The sequence below is a fragment of the Saccostrea echinata genome, unplaced genomic scaffold, assembly GCF_033153115.1.
Source record: "Saccostrea echinata isolate AGI-Se365-2 ecotype Australia unplaced genomic scaffold, CSIRO_AGI_Sech_v1 ptg000029l, whole genome shotgun sequence".
NCBI lineage: Eukaryota > Metazoa > Mollusca > Bivalvia > Ostreida > Ostreidae > Saccostrea > Saccostrea echinata.
In genome coordinates, this window is record NW_026889778.1 from 14740005 (window position 1) to 14763226 (window position 23222).

The 23222-nt window shown below is 32.5% G+C and overlaps 1 protein-coding gene across 1 annotated transcript; it reads right to left on the reverse strand.

Moving 5' to 3' along the window:
- Positions 1-8362: 8362 nt before the first annotated feature.
- Positions 8363-9970, reverse strand: LOC133194232 (fucolectin-like). The gene is made up of 2 exons (XM_061330232.1): positions 9679-9970; positions 8363-8657 (listed from the first exon to the last, which is right to left on the reverse strand). Exons 1-2 carry the CDS (start codon positions 9968-9970, stop codon positions 8446-8448), a joined length of 504 nt encoding a protein of 167 aa, XP_061186216.1. The 3' UTR covers positions 8363-8445.
- Positions 9971-23222: the final 13252 nt, after the last annotated feature.

A 23222-nucleotide genomic window follows, 5' to 3' on the forward strand; every position in this document is an offset into this window, starting at 1 on the left:
ATACGATGACACACGATTTGAGTAACAATCCTGTACTTTGGATTGTGTGTAGAAACGTGGGATAGTATTTTGTCGTCCAAGGTGTTTTTTTTTTTATAAAGAATAAATGTTTTAACCTGTGTGATTCCGTCCCCAATTCTCAGCAGCTGCAGTGGATAACATTCAACGCGGTATTTTTTTTCTTTTTGATTTACCCAGACTTTCATCTTTTCAAAATCAATAACTATAGTGCTGATTCTCCTTGCAATGTGTTAAGGATTGAACGTTTTGAACAGGTCGGATGGCAGAAACTTAAATGGAGGTTATCATGGTTATTTCAGGCTTGTAGTAAATAACTTTCTGCTGGAAAGAATGCTATGCAAACGTTTGTCAATTGTGAAATTGATGTCTGAATCCAAATCTAATATTTCGATAAGAAATAAAAATGTTGCAAAAATAAATAAATAAATAAAATTAAATCGTGGTCTCAAAATAAATTTATCGGCACGAAATAGAATTCTTTGATTCAAAGTAAATTGGACATTTGTGGCCACTTAATAGCCAAAAACCTCTTTTACCTTAGTATGATGCTTTCCATGATGAGCAGTACACATTTTACATTAATGTAACAAGGTAAAAAGGTGTTGCAATTTGTGAACGGATTTTAATAATTTGACAACAGTAAAATATGCACAATTGATTAATCAGTTTCATATTTTTCGTTTCATATTTAATTTACATACAAATTATATATTTTTATAATTCATATAATTCAAAATTTTTGGCCATTAAGTTTTTTATTTCGTGGTCACAATTTTGATTTCGTGACACAAATTTTCATTTCATAATCAATGATTTTTATATTTTTATTTCTAGCCTCAAAACCAATATCAAAGCATGTTCTAACATGTTCTATGCCAGCCACCATACTAGTTCAATATGATTTTTAAGCAAAATATGCTTAAATACATAACTTGCTAAACATATTAGAGGTTTCAAAAGTGTATAACCGTTATGGTTTTTCAGTCGGTAGAGCGCTCGCTCCGTGATGGGAAGGTCTTGTTTTCGAATCACGGCCTCGACTGACCTAAGTCGATAAAAATAGGCAACAACTGTTCCTTTGCCAAGCGCTCGGTACTTTGAAGTGAAAGTTGCGGGTCCTTCGGATGAGACCTAAAAACTGTTAGCTAAAATTTAGATATGGTTTGTTAAGACTTAAATTTATTACTTTGAAATTTTTGGACATTTTACTCTGACACTGATTAATAATGGCATTGATTCATTCCTCTTATTCCAACGCATAAAAAGAGCTCCCCAAGCTGTCTGTTAGATAAATGAAAATGGTAAATATAATGACACTGTTCGATCTCAAAAAACCTACAAACAATTCAAATTTGTGAACAGGGCACAAAACTCGGACCCCCAGAAAAGGTGGAATGAGGTGCTTAGGAACAGTAAGCTTCTCCTGCCGACTGGTCAAACCCCCTTGAGCCCTAAATATTATAATTAATAGGATTTATCCAACCTTTGTAGAATATTATAGAATATATATTAATCCAAATCAAAAGTCTTTGAAACGCCATAGGTATTACAATCGTACATAAATCTTGTGTGCTCTTGTTGTGAGAGATCTTTAAGGACATTGGTAAGTCAGGGTTTTCCGGAGAAAAAGGGTTTAATACATGGGTTTTTTCACTTATGAAATAGTGATTGAGAGTGATCTCCCGCGTAGAATTCTCTAAACGGTGAAAACCAATAAAGCGTATATTACAGAGGTAAACAAAAGCACGTGTACTTCCTTCATTATAGAATCATCTATAGAGCAAGAAAGAAAAGTAGTACTGACTTCGTTGTATACATTGTATTCAGGCGACAAAGAGCCAACAGGTCGTCATTTACCATAGTTATGCTCAGTATGCTGGGAAGGGCAAAGGAAAGGTGTGGCATATGCTGAAAGGTAGACCGACTGTGATCAGTTCTTAGGTTGTATGAAGGAAGCAGCATTTAGTAAACTACGAATATAGATTAAAATAAATCCATGCCAGTATTCTTATGACAGTGTGTTTCAATGAATTCAGTCAATTACATGATAGAAACAATCAACCAGTCTGACTCTCTTCACCATTATGAATAATATGTAATTATACCTGTTAAGGGAAGTAACTCAAAAATAAAGATCGATGCTGGTATGCCCTTGTCTTGTTTCTATATATACATTTTCAGCCAAAATATCTAGAAGTCATAGGAAATGAAGATACAATAATGTATATAATACAAAAACTATATAAAAAGGGTGGTTTTGGAGAAATATTATGGTGAAAAATTATGTAGGTCCCTTTTATCAACATTTTACATAGGAAATGCATTGAAAATTGCAAAAACACTGATTTGACAAATCTAAAAAACAAGGTTGGCTTGGAAGGTTAAACAATCCAGAATATAGCCTGTTTAGTGCAATTAAACCTACTCAAGAGTTCTTGAAAAATTCTATACGATAACCAGGAACCTTGCCAATGTCCTTAAGTTGGGTACGGCTGAAAGGGCCCTTAAATGCGACATTTAGACCCTCTTTCTTTTCACTTAACAATAAGTTAAAATAAGAAAATCAGATTTGATGCTTGGGGTTTATTTTTACGTCACCTGTTTAGCATTCACCACTTCAAATAACACTAGTCTATGAATAAACTCTGTTATGTTTGCAATACTCAGTAGCTATAAATTTAATGAAAGTGTTGATGGAAGTTGATTTTAATGACGGTCTCAATGAAATTCACTGTGTTGATCCTTGTTCACAACTTTTTAAATTATGTTTGCTTCATAATTTGGTATGTGATGAGCAAATGACTAAGATGATGTCACGATTCTACAGTGTCAAAGAGGTAAGTCTTGTTCTCATTTGTCCATAACTTTCGAATGATTTGCGAAAACGTGTGAGATATCGCCTCTTCTCAGACGTTTTCAGTAATTTAAGATATTTTTCCTGACCAAAAGCTTGTTTAAAAGTGTTGTAGCAACCTAGCTTTTCTCCAGAATGTGATACAAGTCTGAATTCCATTCCTTTATATAATTTTTAAAGAAACAATCTTTAAGTAAACTTTTGAATTTACATATGGAAAAATGGTTTACGTTTTGCTTATTTGCATAGTGGCCATATTCTTTTCGATATGACAGAATTTTGTTCAGTGAAAACAATATGGCCACTATGAAAATTTAATAAAAGATAGAAGAAAATGTGAAAGAAATTTTTTCCTGAATTGACGATATTTTTAATCTTTCACTTTTTTGCTAACAAAATGACGGAAAATTGATGGTTCTTTTGAGTTTGTAAATCAGAAGCCAAGCTTTATTACAAATAATATAATAATAATATAAAAAAAATGTCGTGAAAGAGCTTGGAATGTCTATTTGCAATTTTCTGACAGATTTTTGTCTTCATCTGCATGAAGGTATGAAACTTGTACTTTCAGTTTCTAAAATAATAAAATGGTTCCTTTTGAAGTTGAAAATTACATTTAAGGCAGTAAAAATTCCCAGCGGGGAAAATGTAGTTATTTTTGACTTGGTAAAAATGGAACTTCATTTTCGACATAACTTGATGAGTATATGATTAAATAATTATTATAATTTAATATAAAAAAAATTTAATAATTTAAATAGCATGTATTAAGATGTTCTGAAAAATATCACAGAAATAATTAAAATCAAGTATCAATGGCCACGTCATCATTAATTCATGATTACAGTGTACAACATTTCTCCACACGAGTACTTCGACTGAAGTTAAATCACGAATAGGATAAATCAGGGTAATTTCGACCACTTTTGCTGATGTATGGCTTTGAATCCCCATTAAGCGACAATTTTAAAGTTTATGTATTAGTTTGAATTTGAAATAGATTCAGAGTAGTTAGCTATTTCACTCGTGACAATGAGTTATATCAAGTTTATTTTTGGGAAATATAATTTAGTTAACTACTCATATAGCATGACTCAAAATCGCAAAGAAAATTGGGGATCAGTGTGCATCTTTCTGAGTAGACCTTTTAACTGCCGCTAGGGTACGATGTAAAGAACGATAACTCATTACCGGAACTTGTTTACAGCAGGTTCGAGGTATCTAATTGTTTTTTAACAGGTAAATTATCAGCATTTCCCAAGTGTTTCTTTGCTGTCGGCGGAATCCAGTGGTTTTGAAGTTTAGCACAAATGGTAAAATTATTTACACTGTATTTACGAACACTGAAATAATATACAAGCGAGATATGTAATAAAAATATAAAGTGAATTCTACCCTCCTTCTTAATTTTAACCTGATTAATTTTATTATACTTGGCCGTTCTTCTTCGTGCTTAGTAACATGAATCAGATAATTAATTGTTGCATTTACTTGTAGAAATGTATATCGTTGTATAAGAAGCACAACAATGCATACACATAAAACATGACATTATATTTTCTTCCTCGTAACAACTGTCAGAGAGAGTTAAAAATCTTGAATATAGTCCGTTCCCCATTCATTTGATCCCGTTATTCCAGGTAGAGTGAAAACATTCTCCTTGTTTTGGTCAACCCTTTTGTGTACAAAACAATGTAAGGAACCCTTTCGTGTACATAACAATACCAACTGAAGCTGATATGTTCATTTTTGGCAAAGTCTGTTAAGAAAATGTGTAAAATTTGTTTAAAACAAAAATTTATTTGAAACCTACATTTAATATTCCTAGCATCTCATAACGAAAAAATTCTCCGAGTAAAAACATGTAAGGCTAAAAATCAAAGATTTCAAATAAATATGTAGATTCGGAGAAATTTATTCTAAATAATTTTTTATACCACAAGAAATAGTCCCCCAGAAATATTGTTTCTTTACAATTTTGTGAGCAGTTTTTTAAATTGAATATTGCACATTTTACATTGTTTAATACAAATATGTCATAAAAATTGAGTTGAAATAAATAATTTTGAAGGTAGACTTTCCTGCCAAACTTTTCTCAAAACTGACGAGTGACATACCTTAAGATTGTTTATCTTCATATTTTTCTGCTTTACGAGTTGAAAATACATTAAGAATAACAAATTTGGATTAAAAATAAAAAAGCATGTTTCACGAGTTCATTTCGATTGGCCTTGGGGTAATTTCGACCACCCCAACATCAAAAAAGATAACTCTTGCAAAGAAAGTAAACTCTGCCTTTCGCAGTTTATTCGAAGTTTATGTTCCACAAAACTTTATTATCTCATTTAGGAATACCTGCATCTTTTTAAAAGATTAGAATGGATAATTATGCTTGCAAGCACGTTTGTTGATGTCTTTTGTATTCATATAAAGCAGAATTTGTTCACAATCTTGTTTGTGAAATGAAGAATACACTTGCTGTGGCCTTCAACTCGACATTTAGATATATCGACGACGTACTGTCAATTATCAATGGTTGTTTCCATTCGTATGTCGATACGATATATCCCAGTCAGCTTGAAATTAAAGATACCACAGAGTCTGACACATCTGTTTCATATTTGGATATTTTACTGTTTTTGCCCAGTATTCACATGAACAAATCTAGATCAATATTGCCCAACAGCCTTCAACCTGAACATTAATTCCTAAACTACTGAGCTGTATCCTACAAGCTGTCCCTTAGTGTTTGAATTATAGGGTTGTCATCAGGGAACATCATATAATGCGGTATTACGAACATGTGTTAAATTAAAGTTTTGCAATTTAAGAAATTTAAAACTGTCTATAACAATCTAGATTGTTATAGATAATTTTGAATTTCTATAATTCAAAAGACTGAGGGCTAGTCTTACAGAGGGGGTAGGCATATACATGAGGTCAATAAAAACAGATACGTTGGGACAGTTTCTTGGGAGCTTATAAATTACACCTCATATACCCATAGCTTAAAAATATGTCAATATATAACATATGAGAGTGCATATGTACCGGATCCTCCCTGGATGTTGGCTTGTTTTTCTAAGATTTGGGCCACAACGGCACCCATACAGCCCAACTAAGTCCCGAGCGAAGGGGATATAACACCTAGAATTCTGTTGATCAATGCATGCCTTAATGAACACTCACCAATTCATCTGGAGCCATTCACCCTACTTATTGCCCTAGTAAAATTTTTCCCAAATTTTTGAATTAAGGTCTATTTTGCTGGACTCTATTTCATTAACGTTCATGCATTACCTACTTATAAAAAAATGACAACGTCATGACGTTATAATATATCGTGTCAACGTTATGCCCTTCTATCGTGTTCACTTGGAATCCAATATCAAATTTAAACGAAAAAAAAAAAAAAAAAAAAAAAACAACAAAAAAAAAAACTAGAAAAGATATTTTTAAAAAAAAACTGTATTATAGCCTACAGATCATATAGTTTCATTTGAGAAAATTTCATTCATTTTGGTGTCAGGAGTCAGGACTACTTCATATGTATATATGAATATATGGACATATATCTCATGGACATTGATTTTGAATTGTGATTTTTTTCTCGAAATTGTTCTCTTCTATAGGTCCTTTCTTTCTAAATTCCGAATACACCCTTACGTTGTGAGGAAAAATACTGCTTCAATTTTCTCGGACTAGTGCTAAAACGTACGCCATATTCTGGGATGATGGCCGATATTGACATTGTAACGAGAATGTATCTCGAGTGTGAAAATGATTTTTGTACTCTTCTGATGTTGTCTCGTAAGAAATATTTACTTATTTAAGGCATTTGGCATAATATTTTACCTCCAAAAATAAACCCCCTCTTCTCAATGAATTAAGAAAAAGCATACATCCACTTGAACGGTAAGCGCATATGGTTATATTTTGAAACAATAAAGGGACCTCTTATCAAAAGAAAGAGATAAGCTATAAAGTACTTGTTGCTCCTATCTCCAACATGTCAAAAGATAAAGTGCCTAAATACTTAACTAATATACCTACTTAAAGCCAGAATAAGGGTTTTTCCCTAATTAAAACAGGGATTGTTAGATTAAGCAGACTTCTTTTTCTTTATCAGAACAGATCTCACCATTTCAATGCCATTTCTCTAATATTGTGACATATATTATTTCTATATTTTTGTAACAAGTGATCTCATTTTTAATTCTTTCTTCTTTTATATCCTTAGGTAACTTTTTGGCTAAAAACCGGTACATAGTTGTATAATCATGTTTATATTTTGAAAAAGGAGATGGGGGAACAAAGAGTGCAAAATGCCTATAGCTTCAAAATTATAAAAGTCAAATTCAATTTTTGATTTTTATTTAAAAGTTTTGAGAGAAAAGAAACAAAATGTTTCTGTGGAAAATTCTCTCGGCAAAAATCATTTTATGATTTAAAAAAAAGGTATTCTTGGGGTTCCAACCCAAGCAATAAAAATCCTGAGTATATTTTTTCCCATTGAGACTAATACGCTAATCACTACGCTATACCTCTCAAAAGAAATATGGCATTTAGATCACGTTTGTGATAGTAGTCTTGACTAAATGGACTTCAAATATCTCTGGGAAAGGTACGAATGTTGTGTCATGAAAGTGTATTTTAATGTATAGTGAGTCATTGCTCCATGTTTATGTTAACCGAAGAATGTATTTTTTCCGCATATTTGAGTATAATCTTTCAAAAAATGGAGCGAAGACCCACTCATATGGAAAAACTGTTTTTTAGAACGAAGGATTGCCCCATTTTGCTCTCTTTGGTATATGTATGCTATTATATAGGCCAATAATTTCAATATTTTTGAGATTTTTGCGATTTGTGGAGATTTCACATAAAGTAAACGTTAATGTTAAATAAAATATCAAAGAAAATTTTGGCATTATTGAGATTAATTTTTTACTATCATATTTGTCGCACAATATGCATTTTGCTCTCCTTGTTCGCCCATCTTCTTTGTTTTTTTTTCTATTTGAATTATATTAGTTTATTGACATTTTTTTTGACATTATTGAAAAGTTAATATTCATATTGGAAAACATGTTAATAATTCATATTCATACAAAAAGTAGTAATTTTAATTTAATGTTTAAATTAATATTGGATAATCTTTTATATTTCTTTGGGGAATTCAGTTTGCATTCGAAAAAGTTGTTAGAGATATTACTATTTTAAAATTGATTTATATTCACTTATGTGTTATTTATATTTGATAATCTCTTGATAAATATTCGATAATCTAATGATTCTTCAAATATAAATCACAAGATTTTTTGCATGTAAATTACCAGCTGCAGGTAAAGAAATATATTTTTTCACCTTTCTTTTTACGGTTTTTCATATAAACTACAATTTTATGAATATGAAAATTAATCACTAATTATTAAGACAAGTACATATACAGCATTCCTGCAAAAATAAAAAAAAATAATTAGCAAATTTCATAAGAATAAGAATATACGAATAATTCATTACTTGCAAAAATGTTTAGTAATCTACAAATCTGTGTTCATTTACAAAGTTTAACGTCCCCATACAATGATCTCTGCTGCGGAAAGAACGTTTTTCCATCCCATTATGATCTGTATTTGTACATATCGGCCCACCGTGTCAGAGGGGCACCACACAGCAATCCTCTGCCCGACGACTTTTGGAGTTCCCGTATAATGACCACAAAGATACATATCATGTACGCTTTTGCCCACTTTTATGTCTAGGTCGTGGAGTTGGTCAGCTAAATATTGGAAAAAAAAATGTTTTATATATCATCTTCTGGTTACATAATGTAACCACGACAAATTTATTCTTTAAATTATATATATTTAGAGCATTGTTCTTTATTTGTTTGCATAAAAGCAAATGCAATGTTCAGGACATTTTCCTTATCTATATCATTATCATATATCAAATATATATTTTACTTTTTAGTAGAACGTGTTCCTATAAAATCAAGATAATCAAGATATTTCAATAAAATATACTGAATCAAATGTCCCCTACCATTTTTTATTCATATGAATAGGAAGTACAAGTATCTATTTGACTCCCTTGAAAAAAAAGGATTGCACAAAGAGATTGGAATTCTTTTTTTTTATTATTAATTGATTAATCGATTAAAGAAAAATTGCTTATTCATTTTTTTCAAAATACACACAGACTGATTGATTATATGTTTTTTACGTCCCATTCGAGAATTTTTCGCTCATATAGAGACGTCACCATATACCGGAGAAGGGTTTAAAATTTTGACCTTTACTCGGCACTCAGGGCCATTGAGCAGTGAGGGATCATTATCGTGCCAACGCCTGACTGAGAAAGGGACTTAAAACTATTGTTGTTATCATTAGTAACATTGGTGATGATTAGTAACCGCATTAGATTTTGGTTAGAAAGACAATATGTAATGTTGTTAGTAAGGAGAAAAAAATGCTTTTACATTTGTGATCTGAATTTTTTATTCATAACAATAAAAAAATATTTCCCGAGATTAAGGATTAGGTTGGATTAAGCCATTGGGCTATCCATTAACCGAAAGGCGCTGATTTAATAAATTTGAGGCAAAAAGTAAAATAGTAAAAAAAAAAAAAAAAAAAAAAATGTGTAGTGCAATTTGCAGTAAAACAATGTTAAAGGGAGCCTCGGGGATAGCTAATACTGCGTATCTTTACTTTTTTTTAAATTTATGTTTATTTTTATTTTATTGCATCACTGGATGAAGAGATGAATGTATAATTTTGTAATCGATGAATACATACCACAACAGTTGCTTCTTGCAATGACTTCTATTTCATGTATTTTGTAGTTCCTTCCAAGATCAATCCGGAGCCAAGGTGTTTTTTCCTCGTCAGTGTGGGCGAAATCTGTAAGAATACCGTTAACAGCTTTAGATGCTGGATATTTTCGAGTAGGATATTCTGAACTTTGAATTGCAAGTTTTCCATACGCAACATTTGTAAGGTCGTTGAAGCTTATAGCAAGTTTGGTTTCATGGATGCAAATCAAAAGCAAGACGAACATAACGAAGTGCATCTTCATGTAGTTTGCCATTCAAACATGGAAACGCTAAAAAGTCGAAGTAGATGTAGACATCATCAATCAAGTAGATGTGACAAATGTTATCAGAAGCAACGTGTAACCTGTGCACAGATGCTATATTGCTTTTAGCAGGATACTCCATATTTCAAAACATGACACGTTTCGACTAAATAGGCATTCCTTCATTGCTGTGTCATCATTCTCATTAAATATCTAATTTAGAAATTTTATGCTTGAACAGTAGCCTTAGATACATGTTACATATTGAATGTTTCAGAGAAAGAAAATTAGATAGATACATGTAGATGATAGATAGATAGATAGATAGATAGATAGATAGATAGATAGATAGATAGATAGATAGATAGATAGATAGATAAATAGATAGATAGACAGATAGCGATAGATAGATAGATAGATAAAATTGTCTAGTAAAATATCCAAATATGAAAAAAGATGTTTCAGATTCTTTTGTTTGTTTTATTTTGAGTTAAGAGCGACTTACTGCATTAACGTAGGAATGAAAATGAATGTTGTTCATTGATAAAAGGTCGACGATATATCTAAATATTGAAATGAACACCACAGCGAGACATGTCTTCTTTTAATGTAGAAGTTTTTGAATAAATTCTGCTTCATTTGGTTACAAAAGTAGGACTGCATATAACGGGGCACATTTAGTACCCATGGGAATTCCGACTGATTGTTGGAAGACTTGATCTCCACTAACTACATAGATATTGCCAATCGGAAACTCAGTAATCTTTATGATATCAACTTCGGAGTTCTTGAGCATACAATCAGAATGTTTTTAGCAAATTAATCTTGCAAATGACCAATAATAAGTTAAGAAAATTTCTTCTTCACTGCTGTCAACATTATAGTGAGGAGTAAAGAAGAGGCTTGGTAGAACATTTACTGGAACCCGCTATGTATCTTTGATTGTAAGGACTTAAATGTTGAATTGAAGACATCAGCGAGAGATGGGTTTTTTTCACGTAGAAGTTCTTGAATAAATTCTGCTTCATATGGATACAAAAATAGGACGCTAATAACGGGGCGCATTAAGTACCCATGGGAATTCCGACTGATTGTTGGAAGACTTGATCTCCAAAAGCTACATAGTATTGTCAATCAGAAATTCAATCATCTTTATAATATCATCTTCGGAGTAATTGTGTATACAATCTTTTTAACAAGTTAATTTTGCAAATGACCAATTATAAGGTAAGAAAATTTATGAGTTCCATTTCAATTGTCATTCCTTGAAAATGTCAGTAAATCCCTGCAATTACTAGACAGGGACTTACCAGTCTACATTCACAGTTTTTAACACTGTCCTGGTAAATTTGAGTACCCTCCCTTTTGTGCAAACCCTGCTTTTTACTTTATTTTTAATTAACAAGTAATAGGACCGGCTCAGTAGTTCAGTAAGTAGAGCGCTCCCTCCATAGTCAAAAGGTAATGGACTAAAGCCCCGGTATAACAAAGAATTTTGACACGGGTTGAAAAAATTGAAGAGGAGAAACATATTTCAACGTTGAATATGGTGCTCCACTGTGTATAATTCTACCCCTAGCCCGAGCAACAACATTGAATTTTGATCATTAATGTAAAATTACACGTGTCTATTCATTGGGATTAATATTTCACCAGGTCCGTAGGAACCAGGTGAGGGGAGGAACACTGGGTAGCTTCTTCCCTAAATATATTCTATCATATACTGTAATAGAAAACAAAGGTAGTTTGCGGTTGTTTTTATAAAGAATTACATGTACCAAGCTGTTTAAAAACTAAAACCTCGGGTATTAGTTTTAGGACGTTTGGTCCCAATTTTCGAACATTACTTAAAAATCTAGGCCCTGTGGCAGGACAGGCTTTAGCCCGTTAAAGATCCTTCATGGCAAGTACAATTGTAAATCACGTGTCTCTGAAGACGTATTACATGAGTGAAAAATTCTAGCAAGAGAGTCAAAACAACAACAACAACAACAACAACAAAAAACCCACCGACATATTCTCTCTCTCTCTCATTGTTTGAAGCGATCTGATCGCCTATCGTTCGCTTGAAAAAGATGTAATGTGCATGCACGAAAAGAATGCACAATATAAATATTTCAGGTTAAAATTCCCGAATTTAAAGAGCATTTTTAATGGAGTGAAATTAAAGTTTTTACTTTGTTAAGTATACAGAACAATAAAACATTTCTATGAAGCAGACTGACGTAGATCTATTATTTAGCACAGGGTTTTTGCTAAGACTTTTTATTAAGACAGAGATATAAATAATTTTCAAATTGAAATGTTTTTTGCGTTCTGCACGTGAGATTGATTTAAGAGAGAAAAGTACTCAATGCCTTGATTAGAGATCTACCCAGTGAAAAATAATTCATTCCATGCATAAAATATTTATCAACAATCTTTTGTTCATTCACAAATGGCCCCATGCAATGACCTCTGCTGGGGAAAGAACGTTTGTCCATCCCATTACGATCTGTATTTGTACATATCGGGCCACCGTTTCAGAGGGGCACCACACATCAATCCTCTGTCCGACTACTATTGGAGTTCCCGTAAAATGTATCATGTACGCTTTTGCCCACTTTTATATATATAAAGCACTAAAAATGACCAAAGACACGAACAATAATAATTGTCAAATTTTCGGGACAACCTGTCCCTTCCTCAGGACAAAGAAAAAAGTTAAGAAGTCATAAAAACAAAGGAAATAGAGAAGCAAAAACAACTAGCACTACTACTAAACTACCAAACACTTAATATTTACAATGTTACATGTTTAATTTTGAGTTTATAAACCGTTGTGAACAAAGAAATCCGGAGCGCTATGAATTGCGTCCGGTCTATCGGGTGTAGTCTGGTGAAGTGTGATTTACATAATTGAACGAATTAATTATCGCTAATTAATTACGGCCAACAGTAAATCGTACATTGTCTTATTCTCTCAAAATAGCGTAACTCTACATGATAAAAAGAAATTAAAGAAAGATAATATGGAAGGACAATTTAGAAATATGAACTTGGATATATTATAAATTTGGAAATCGGAAAAAAGAAATAAACAAAAATGTGAGCTGTAAATATTTGGGTAGGTTGTTCCAGGATTACTAATACGAATTAACGGTAAAGTTTACACTTTATAGAGAGAATGAACTTGTTTGTTACAATCCGGGATTGGGTCTAGTTCACGTTCATCCTGGTGAAGTCATTAAGTTTGTTAATACCATTAGGGCGGAATGACTTCAGCCTGTGCATCCAGAACTTTTCCTTGCCTTTTCTCTGCGCGTCTGTCCATCTTGGATTATGGTCAATAACCACTACTGTCATGTCCTCCCATTTGTGACCTTCAAGGTTGAAATGTTCCCCAACGGGTTCATTGAGTTTTTTGGTCCTAATGGTAGAACGGTGATTATTGACTCTCCTGCGGAGATCTCCTGTTTCACCAACATACTGTTTGGAGCAAACTTTGCAACTGATGAGATAAATGCAGTTGTCTGTTTGACAGGACAAATTCCCTAGTATTTTGTAGCTGCGGCCTGTAACGGGGCTGTTAAAACTGTCTGTGTCAGAGCTGTACTTACAGAGAAGACATCTTCTGTCAGAGCAAGTTTTAAAGCCCCCGTTCGGTAATGGATTGTCCAATCTGGTTCTTACTACCATGTCCTTCAGGTTCCTCGGGCGTCTGTATGCGGCCAATGGGGCCAATTAAACATTACTTTCAATTACATCAAAATTTGTAATTAATTACTGTCAATTACCATTACACATTATCATTACCCCATCCCTGGACATGAAGAGAGAGTTGGATATTTACATGTAAAATAGATTGGAGCTTTTTGGGCACGGTGAAGCAAATTTCTAAATTGGTCCAGGATTTAAATTGGTGTGGATGGAGTAAACCGCTACCAACAATTTCTTTCCAACCTATCCCCCCCCCCCCCCTTCAATGGCTTTGAGGGTTAAATCATTGTGTGCTGAACATACAGGGGATTAAACAACTTATGATTTGTATAACATATTGGTCAAGTGAATAATTTATGCTATAATGAAATATTTAAAGAGATCAAGATTTAGGCCATCCTTTAAAAAGTGTTGGAATTGTAGCAATGAGGGTTCCAGACCAAGGATATCTTTGCTAACCTAGTGTTTCTGATCCACTTCACACTACACTTCTCACTAGTGAGATGTGTAGCAGATCAGAAAACACTTCGCTAGTAAAGATGGACCCAGGAGGGATAGTGATGTGTATGTTGGAAGTAAATTGTTACAGATACTTTTTTTAAATTTTCACAGGATGGAGTTTGTAAATGTTGCACTCCACCAACAGGGAAATGCTGTTAAAATGCCTTTAAAAGCAGGGCGGACATTGTCAAAAAAGACATTGTCATCACAGTTTCCTGGAGGTATTGGGGTTAAATACTTAAGAGATGGATGGCGAGCAGTTGAATGCAATGAAGAGGATTTCATCATTCCAAATGACACACATGATTTTGTTGTTGTAACTGGACATGTTGGTAATAACACAGTGAATAGAGTGTTTGAATGATCTTTGCTGTTTTTTTTTTTAAAATGAAATCTGGATTTCAGATTGCCAGTTTTAAGGGACAAATTCCTTAATTTTCTGTACTAATATTAATTGTCACCATAGATAAGAAAAGGATAACAATGATCTTTAAATACAGAGACATTTTGAGTATAGATTATGATAAATATGTATACTTAATAAATATTACTCATTTCTGTTTCAGATAGAACTCGACAAATACTGAACAATACATCTTTTGCCACTGAAGTTGCAAGCACTTTCAGAAATTCATGTGCATTCCCATCAATAACCTCTCTACCCTCCAAGAAAATCTTACAGAAGAAAGGGAAAACTTTAGGCAAAAATTTTTCAAAAACATACAAAGTTGTCTTTTTGAAGAAATTGCAGTTACCTACAAATTTCAGAAAAGAATACATCTTATTGGAAGGAATGATTAAGATATGTTTACATGATGAGGAAACACTGATTAAAAGCAGTCTGAAAGCCTTGTTAGAAGGGACAGGAATCCATGATGTAGAAAAGTTAGAAATATTGTCATATGCTTCAAAAAGACTTTCAATTCCACAAGTAGCTCCCGGCTTTACATGGAATGGCGAGCAGATAAAAGCCAATGTTGGCCAAGGGAAATTATATGTGATGGTATTCAGCAATAAGGTAAGAATGTTGTAAATTAATATTTAGAAAATGAATTTAATATAGTTGTCAACAGATTTTATATATTTATTTTACTTATGCAGTATCATATTAAGATCTGGACAGATAAGCACTTTCAGAGACAAAACTTCATGCTGTCTTTGGTCAACAGATTTTTAACAATAGAAAATCTGAAAAAATTATATGGTATTCAAAAAAGTACATATTGATTTACATTTTTTAGGAAAGTTTAACAGAATCATCAAGCACAGACAGTTTACCAGATCTTGATCTGGAGTCAGGAAAAGAGGTAAAAATTGTTTTATTTTTAAGTTTCAGTATGATATAATGATTGATTATCCTCGTACTTAAAAATGCAAATGAACACAGATAACATCTATTAAGAATTTTGAATCAGGTTAGACAAATAGGTGCATATTTACTAGTATACATATGTAAGGTGTGCAACGTGCAATATTAGGGCTGCGCAATAATATCGATAATTTCCGGTATATTGCGATTCGTTAACAAAAAATGTTGTATTGCAATATGTTCTTCTAGTACCGATATACCGGCAAAATGCTTGGGGTTTAGATTTATAAAGTAAAATATGAAATTGAGGATGTCAGAAACGTTTTCAATTGTGCCAAACAGTATACCAAACGGTAAAGGTTTTCGTTGTATGGTTGCATTTCGTTGCCAAACTGTAGTGAAATCAACTAGAACTTTTTTGTTACAACCTATTTATAAAAATTTTATACAATCTGCTTATAAATGGAGGTGAAGAAAAGAGCATTTTAGCTGTTATTAAAAATATTGCAATACATATCGCAATACAGTTTCAAATATCGCTATGCGAAATCCCCAACCGATACCCAGTCCTAATTTTCAAAATTAATGATAACTTTATTTAATTAGCAGGGCTCCCCACTGTTTATAATTTGGGCTGTTTAAAGCCCCATTCCCAATTTGAAGAAAGTACTTTTTTTCCAATGGTCATTTCCCCCAAAATTAAAGAAAGTTGGATATTCAGTAGAAACTAAACTTGCTACTCAAAATACCCTATACATGTATTGCATAACAAATAATTTAGTTGAAAGCAAATACCAGAAATCCAATATATAAAGATTTAAATGTATAACAATTTTCACAACATTCTCAATTTTTTTTTTCCTTAGTCCCAAAGTGATGCCAGAGCCCTTAATTTAGTCTATCGCTGATATATCTTCAATATATATACAGTCAAACCTCATTATCTTGAGCTCAATGGGACCAAGAAAAAACTTGGAGATATCCGAGGATTCGAGATATCCAGGGTAAAATACTTAAAGAATAAGGGGTTGGGACTTACAAATTACTTTGACATATCCATGGTATTCGAGATATCAGTGTTTGAGATACCGAAGTTCAACTGTATATATCTCTGTTTTATTGGGCTGTGAAAGTTATTTTCTTCTTTTCACTGTACATGTAAGACTGAATTAATGTCGACATTATGGTTCAGAAATTATGCTTAATCAAAGAGAATAACATATGATTGTGAAGATAGGTAGGCATAAGTTTTGAATTGATCAATTACTCAAGTACTTAATCAGAAAGCCAGGGAAGTAACTGGTTACTAAATATTGATTAATTCGACAACATAAGTTCACAGCATTTCACTTAAGGTTTTTTTATTTCTAGTAGGTGCATCACATGGTTTGATCTGCATCATAGATTGTTTTAATGAAAAGCATACTCTTGGTTACCTCTGAGGTTTGGGAGAAAATGTTTTCTGTTATTATTTTGTTTGATTAAATTTTTAGTTTATATAATACTGTGGAAGCAGCAGATAGGTAAAGTATGAACTCTGCTTAGTGACTACATGTATTAATGTATCTATAACACTACATATATTTAACCATTCTTACACTTGCTAGCACAAGTCTCTTTGTAGTTAAGGGACACTTTTGCATTCATCAACTTAATTATTTTTCTTGCATATAAGTAGTTTAATACAGAGACATGTTTTTCTATATTAATAAGGTTTCCTGATATGAAGGTGCAACTGGGCTTTTCTGATAAAATTTGTCTGACTTGTGCTGTTCTTCACATTTCACAGAATTTACAACTTCCTTTCTAGAAGTATTGGATCAATTATAACTGAACATGCCAAAAATATCCTATATATATATATATATATATATATATGTAAGGGGATTCAAGTTTGCTCCTAAGAACTCCATGCCACTAAATTTATCAAGGGAGGTAATTGAGAAATGATAAAATTCTGAGCTAGTAAAAATTTAAACTAGAAAAAAGCTTCTTAATATAGTAAATATTCAGGTATGTTCAAATCAGGGCCCCAATGATTAGGACTACGGTAGGCCACTATAAATGTTAAATGTTTTGCATAATGAATATAATTTGAAAGAAACAATTTTCAGAAGTTTTATTTTATGAAATAACGTGCATGCAATATGTTATATTAATGTGCAAGCATCCTTTGTCTTGCTTTTAGTGTGTTCAAACCATGCCTTCTGGGGCAATGTTTGGGCCACAATAGTGGTAAGAAATTTACATAGGAAAGAAGTGGGAAATATTTTAAAACCATCAAATTACAATATCTTGTATTGATCTGCAGTCCCCCTCATGAAGTGTAGGTCAAAAGTTTGCTCAAAGTCATACCAGCTCTATTTCATCAAAGTCAATTACCAAAATGAGATGTGTATACTCAGGGATTCCAGTGAGCATTGTGGCTCATGGATCTTTAGTTGCTTTTTCCACCTTCTTCATCTTAACTGCTTTCTAGTTATACATGTAGTACTAGTAAGTCATGCATGCAAATAGAAATATGAAAATATTTAAAAAATTAGTCTACCTAGCCACATTTAACCTATATTTACTTACATCAACATAAATAAGTTCATTATATATATATATATATATATATATATATATATATATATATATATATATATATATATATATATATATATATATATATATATATATATATATATATATATACACACTGCATCCACAGCATGCTTTAAATCCACCATAACATGGTAAATGGAATGTTGTAAATGTATACAATGTGAATGTTTTGAAGTGTTGCACTTCAATCACGACACCTTCTAGGTTTAATGTGTAAGAGAGAGAGAGAGAGAGCTTAGGTGGTAAAATATGGAATGCATATCTGTAGGACATGTAGGAGTTGGTCTCTTATCAATGGAGTACAATATATATGCAAAATATGTTGATTGAAGAAATTTATGCAAGTCTTCTATTTAAAAAACATTAATTTATTGTGCTACTTCAGATTTACTTGTATTAATCATAAATGTGACATATTACAATAGTCCTATCATATGTATAGGATACCAGTATGCATGATTTGGATGAAAAGCAAGAAGATTCTGTAAGTATGGTAAAATTAAATTTATGGCAATAGGTAGTATAGTAACTGTACTTCACTTCTGTCCTGTTTCAGTATTATGAAATACCCGGTATATGAAAAATATGATATCATTTTTTTAAGGAGATAATTAACTGTTACTTGAGTATTTAATGAATGATCCAAAGAATCTGTGTCAAACCTGCACATAAAAATGCTGGATAAGTTTTTATGTGTTTCATGACCAACCAGAATAATGCAGGAGTATCTGTATACCTTTATTGAAGGTTGGAACATGTTAGATGGAATATTATATGTTCATATTAGTTCATGTAGAAGATGATACTGAAGATTTGTAATTTTTATTGATCTGTTACTAGGTAGGGAACCATAGAGTATTTAATTAAAACAACAAATGCAATATACATGTTCAGTCACAATTGATACACTGTCAACTGTGTTTAAAAAAATAGTCTATCATCTTTAGGAACAAAAGAGCTGTCCATCTCAAGATTGTGATCCCAAGGCAGCTGGAATGTCCACTGACAAGGTAAGACTAAACACTATAGTATGCACTGTTTTCGTCCGTCGGCGTGCGGGCGTGCGTCGTGCATAAACTTTTCACTCTTTCAACTTCTTCTCAAGAACCACGGGGCTAATTTCCACCAAACTTGCCACAAACTATCCTTGGGTAAAGATGATTCAAGTTTGTTCAAATGAAGGGCCACGCCTTCTTCCAAGGGGAGATAATTAAGAATTAGTGAAAAATTAATGGTATCTTTTAAAAATCTTCTTCTCAAGAACCACTGGACCAGGTAAGATGAAACTTATATGGAAACATCATCAGGTAGTGTAGACTCAAGTTTGTTAAAATCATGACCCCCAGGGGTAGGATGGGGCCACAATGGACGATCAAAGTTTTACATAGAGATATATAGGAAAAATCTTAAAAAATCTTCTTCTCAGGAACAGCTAAGCCCTGATTGGTCACATTTATATGGAAGCATTCTCATTTGAACACAAGGAGCCTAATAACAGACATCACATAAGCATTAAACGACGTCACAATGTAAACAATTGTTACGGAACAGTTTGCTTAACTCAGAGAAAATGAACTTTATTAAAAAATCTTTGACAGGATAAATTCGTTAAGTAGACACTTAGAGGGGTAATACAGAAATATATGGGGTCCTTGAAAAAATGCATATTGGGCTGGGCTAAAGCCTCGCCCAATTTGCATTTTTTTTTTCAAGAACCATATATTTCAATTATGTCAGTTCCACCCCTGTTTTTCACTTGTTGGTTCCAATCATCATCAGATAAAGGTACAAAAGTATTAACTTTCAAATCCTGTAGTGAAATCTTTGTATTTTATTTTAGTGTCTAATGACATGTATTTCTTGACCTTATACATGTATATGTATATATATATATATATAAATATGTACTGTGTAGATTTTTCATTTTGTTTTAATTTAAGGAGTATGAGTAGGACACAGTCATTGATTTCATTGGAGAACACAGCTCACTATCTCTGCAAGAGTTATATTATAGTAACATCACACAAAACAGTTTTACTTATATTTAGTATAATAATGCACCATAATATAATAATAAAAGCTAACTTTCAAACTACACTTGATATTTTAAGGTTTATCATGACCAATATGCTTTTAAATATAAATATTTGACATTCATTCTCTTCTTTAACAGGTAGCAGCTACATTTGCAGAAACGGGCACACCAACTGTGCAGTTCCGTTGCAGAAGTCTCTCGCTCAAGGTTATCAACTGCAACTGTTTTAGCTCACCTGATCCCTAGGTTCAAGTGACTTTTTCTGATCAGCTGTCGTCTGTAGTCTGTCTGTTAACCTTTTGTATTCTCTACTGCTCAAGTACTACTGGGTCAAATTTATCCAAACTTGTCACAGAACCTTTGGGTGGGCCACAATAGACAACCAAGTTATGTAGAAATATGTAGGAAAAATGTTTAAAATTTTCTTCTCATAAACCACTGGGCAAGAAAAGAAGAAACTTGTATGAAAGATTCCTGATAAAAAGTAGATTCTTTAAAGTTTGTTCAAATCATAATCTTAGGGTGTAGGATTTACTTCTGATGGGAAAATGATTTCATAAGACTTCTGATAACATGGCCAAGGTGACTCAGGTGAGTGTCGTGGACCATGGGCCTCATTCTATATTAAATTGAAAGCGTTTTAGGAGCCTGAAACATCAAAGAGCCAATTAAAATACTCGTGGGGCTGTTTATGATTGTCATTTCTGTAAGAGCATCCTTGATTTACAATATGTAAAAGGGTTTCAAGTAGTTTCATTGTTCTTCTGAATCATAGAGTTATACTCTGTCTGTGAGGAGTGCATTTTGGTTGCCATGACACATCTAGTTGTATATTCACATTGTTTATGCCAAGCAATGTTGCAATTTGAGTGCTGTAACTCTTCTTATTTAAATAATATACTGTTTAATCTTTTATTTTTAATAAAATGTTTTGTCAAATTTATTTATAGCACAGACCCTCAAATCCCTCATCTCATTATGCTAGGTAAGTAATTGAGTTGATTTATAATGAATGCACACAGGGGCACAATAGTTGGCTTTACAGTTGCACGACATTGGTGACCTAAATAAGGAATAGAAAACACGTGCAACTATCTGTATCCAATTTCTTATTGTAAATCCAGTATTTAAACTGTCAAGGAGCTATATATGCATGTATGTACATGTACTAAATTATTAACGTAAAAATGCTTGCTGGAATATTTAATATTTTTGAGAAAAAAATTGAAAAATACAATAAGTACATGACATCATACTTTTTCAGTTCTCAGGATTACATAGACATTGTGGATAGTGAAGATGAAGAATTGGAGAGGGCTATCCAAGCTAGCATGGTGGAATTTGAACAGAAAAAGTATTTTCTTTCCCCCAATTTTATTTTTTACATGTATTAATAGATAATTTGCTGAACTTTTAATTTTTTGATCCACTACTACATTAAGCTAATTTTCTTTTTGAAAACAGAACTCATTTTTTATTTTATAGTTTAAATATGATGCAGGGAATTGATTATTAGCTCAACATAGCCTTGCTCAAGTGAGCTTTTCTGATTGGAGAGTATCCAATGTCAGAATGTCCTGAATGTCCATCTGTCTGTCTGTAAACTTTTAGTTTTTCACCTCAAGAACCACTTAGCCAATTTCAACCAAACTTGCCACAGAGCATTCCTGGGTGAAGTAGATTTTAGTTTGTTCAATGAAGGGCAATGTTTTCTTTCAAGGAGAGATAATTAATAATAATTAGTGGAAATTTAATGGCATCTTTAAAAATCTTCTTCTCAATAACACTGGTCCAGAAAAGACGAAACATGTGAAAGCCTTTTTATAGTGTAAATTCGAATTTATTCAAATCATGATCCCTGGGGTAGGATGGGGCAATCAAAAATTAAGAATATAAAGAGAGAATCTTTAAAAATCTTTTCAAGAACAGCAAAGTCATGATTTGTCATTTTTATATGGAGCATCCTCAGGTAGTATATAGTATACATTCAAGTTTATTCAAATTATGCCCCCCTCCCTTCCACTTCTTCTCTGTTCCTGGGTGAACTTGGTGCATGGTTATAATGACTTCCATTGGTTTAGGGTCACCAGGTCAAAAGTTAAGGTCAACTTGGACATGGGAAGATCTTGACCCTTAATAAAATATTTTCAGAAACCTTTTCTTGATAAAAGTCAAACTTGGTGCATTAGTTCCCATTTAGGAGTAGAAAGGCATTGTAGGTGATAAAATTGCAGTCATGGGACAAACTTGATATAGGAATATATTGTCTTCTCAATAATTTTTGCGTGAAAGTCTTTAAACTAGGTACGGAGTAGATGAACCCTTTTGTCACAAGGTTAAAAATGACTGAAGATTAAAAGGAGTTTTGCCTGAACATAAAAAATGACCCAAATCCTTCATGACCACATACATGTATTTATTCAATATTTCTGCAACCCAAATGTAATTCTACTTTAAACACAAACTCAATTCAATCATTGGAAACTTGAACTGATTTCATTTTGACTTTAATAATGAATATAAATAATATGTGCTATGGCTTTTTAACACATGAACTTATATACTTCTATATTAGGTCAAGTTCTGTAGCAAGTACTTCAAATTTGGATGATATTCTTCTTCATTTCAAAGAGAAAGCTGTGGATAAGAATCAAACAGAACTGATAATTTTTCGCAGAAAAGTGTTAGAATCAGCATTCAGAGGAATACAAAGACCAACATTTAGACTGAATTCAAAAATTTATGTTAAATTTAGCGGAGAAATTGGTCAAGACCATGGGGGACCGAGACGAGAGTTTTTTAGGTATGAAATCATTGACAAATGTATGGTTGTCCAGTTTTGTCTCCTTAAACCATCTGAGTTAATTAACTTGCACATTTCTTAAATATCACTGACTGGCTGTTAAATTTAAAAATTTCTAGATTTGTATGTAACCTGTATGGGATTAGGAAATCATGAATTGTGAACCATATACATGTATATAAGGACTTCATTCCAAAATTATGTATTTTTAAAACTTTTTGTGATAATTGAGACTGCTGCTAAATTGTTGAAAATTTATCATTCCCTGAATCAGTTTTTCTTAGGAAAGGTAGTTGATAGATTTGAACTT